Source organism: Opisthorchis viverrini (genome assembly GCF_000715545.1).
Source record: "Opisthorchis viverrini unplaced genomic scaffold opera_v5_29, whole genome shotgun sequence".
NCBI classification, from domain to species: domain Eukaryota; kingdom Metazoa; phylum Platyhelminthes; class Trematoda; order Opisthorchiida; family Opisthorchiidae; genus Opisthorchis; species Opisthorchis viverrini.
In genome coordinates this window covers 2,601,756-2,603,893 of record NW_008751685.1, presented here as the reverse complement: position 1 = coordinate 2,603,893, position 2,138 = coordinate 2,601,756, and the positions used below count along the sequence as shown (strand labels likewise).

The window sequence follows — 2,138 nt, the reverse complement described above, 5'->3', positions numbered from 1 at the left end:
CATTGATTTATTCATAGTTTGACCTTGAAGATGCCGGAAGTTCGCTAGCACACATAAAAATACAGATTTTTTTTTTTGGGGGGGATATTGATATCCCCAACAATAGGTTTTTCTCAGGTGCATGTGTTACGTCAAAGCTAGGGAGCGTAAATTAACCACCTTTTCGACAGATAATGAACGTGCAGGGTGTGAAGAAAACATCCCAGATTGTCCCCCTTATGAAACCGAACAGCGTAAACCGTCATCGTCTGGTGGATTTATGTAAGGCCTCACAAACTTCTTTCGTGGTTCTGCGTTATGATTTTCAACATTGGATCACTACATTGAAAAAGCCAGTGGATTACACGGTAAAATAGCCCATTGCTAAAGACCGGTGGTGTTAGGGGACCTACACCTGATCATACTGCTCTCCTTCACGGACTACGCTTAATATTCATTTACCAATCAATGGATACATCTTAGCTCCTCATGTAAGGTTCCAACCATTCCATTTTTATCAACATCCCTTAAGAACAGTTCCCAGAGACCAACCCTGGCTATCCTGAGAGTTTTTTTTATTGTTAACTGAATAAGGGCAATTACACTGTCGTGGTTCGAAGCTCTGTCTGGTACATCTTCACATATCTTCACACATCACACATATGGCACAACCACCAACTCACCGCTACGCTCTCCTACGCTCCACAATAGCGCGCTGATGATGTCACCTCGATTGGTGATGAAACGTTTGCAGTCAAATCGCCCAGCTCAGCGAACAGGCCAACGACCACATATGCAAGCCTTTGGCACTGCGATCTTCGGCAAACATCACCATGCTATCTTATTGTCATCCTCCAGCTATAATCCTCAAGCCTGAATATGGAATGGATTGTCCTTTGGACGAAAATACCCAACGGGAGCCGTAGAAATCGTCCCGTGCGGCACGTGCGCTGCATGGACGGTACTGGACGTCATAATGAATCTATTTCTACCTTAAGTATGCACTCTGTCAGTCCCGAGGTGCGTGTGGTACAAAAGTACAATGCAGCTCGAAGGGAGTAAGAGGAGCGAGATACTCTCACACTTGCGCAGGTGTAGGTAGGATCAGCAGAGTTCAATGTATAGACCTTCCGATTAGTCACCAAGTTGTTCCGAGTCTTCCGTCCTAAGATTGGCCGTTGCGGTACACATGTACTCAGGGTACTGTGGGTAAGAATACGCTTTAAACCAAACTGTAATTTCGCACGGATGTGTCACTAACAGGACAATCAAATATTTCTAAGGTTTCTTTTTTGGTTCTCAATTCACGTGGAATATTTCTCACCGACTTGTTTTGTCGTATGCTTCTAAACCCTTTTTGTCACCTCTCACCACCTTTGTCACATACAGTTTCCTCCTTGTTCTCTGTGTTCTTTCACAGGATATGTATCACGAAGTACCCACTTGTCATATAACTACTGGGTACTACGTCGGTTTTTCGTACATGATGATGCGCCGCTATTTGGATGCCATTCGTACGCTGTCCGCCACGTTGGCCTACAAATCCCGAGCCATAGGAATCGTCCAGCGTGCCGAGTTGCGTGAGTACATCCAGAAACAGTCAGATCAAATGTCCAGCCTGTACGGATTATGTCTCACTCTGTGCCCTTTGTCCACGGATAATACGCCGGATTCGGATAGGCGGGACAAATTCGCAGAGACGCTGATTCGTCTTCAACAACTGTGAGTTGTTTTCGTGTTATTTTTATGCAACGAATTTCACTGCGTTGTACATATAGCCTGTTTCAGATGGTCTCAATCGGCGGACGATAGATGTACGGATTTTGATAGAGCAGGTGCATCTTTCTCCTTTGGAGAAAAATTGGTTTCATAGGACACTGTGTGTATAGGTGCACTCAACCTCTCAGATGTCATCCCTCTAGGTTTCTAGATTAACGACGGATCATATTCGTAAGAACCAAGCCGGAAAAAAATCGTTCAGCTGTAACACCCTTCCGGTGCCTAGCTGCCATGCCACCCGAATGAAGCACGAGGGCTGGGATACTGTCAGGTTGCCCAAGCCTAGACAGGGAGAGTCGAGAGGCAGAGGTCGGGTTCGAACTACGGACCTTCCAGTCAGTAAATTCGCGCTCTAACCACTTGGGCCGTCTCGCCCCCCC

General features: G+C 46.0%; 1 protein-coding gene across 1 annotated transcript in view; it reads left to right on the top strand.

Annotated features, from left to right (window-relative positions):
- The window catches only part of T265_13005 (hypothetical protein), a gene marked incomplete at both ends in the record, with an annotated part of 27,098 nt that overhangs the window by 13,531 nt on the left and 11,429 nt on the right, over positions 1-2,138 (top strand). The window contains one exon of the mRNA XM_009166679.1: positions 1,400-1,701. Within this exon, the coding sequence (XP_009164943.1) occupies positions 1,400-1,701 (302 nt within the window). The remainder of the gene's footprint in view (positions 1-1,399; positions 1,702-2,138) is intronic.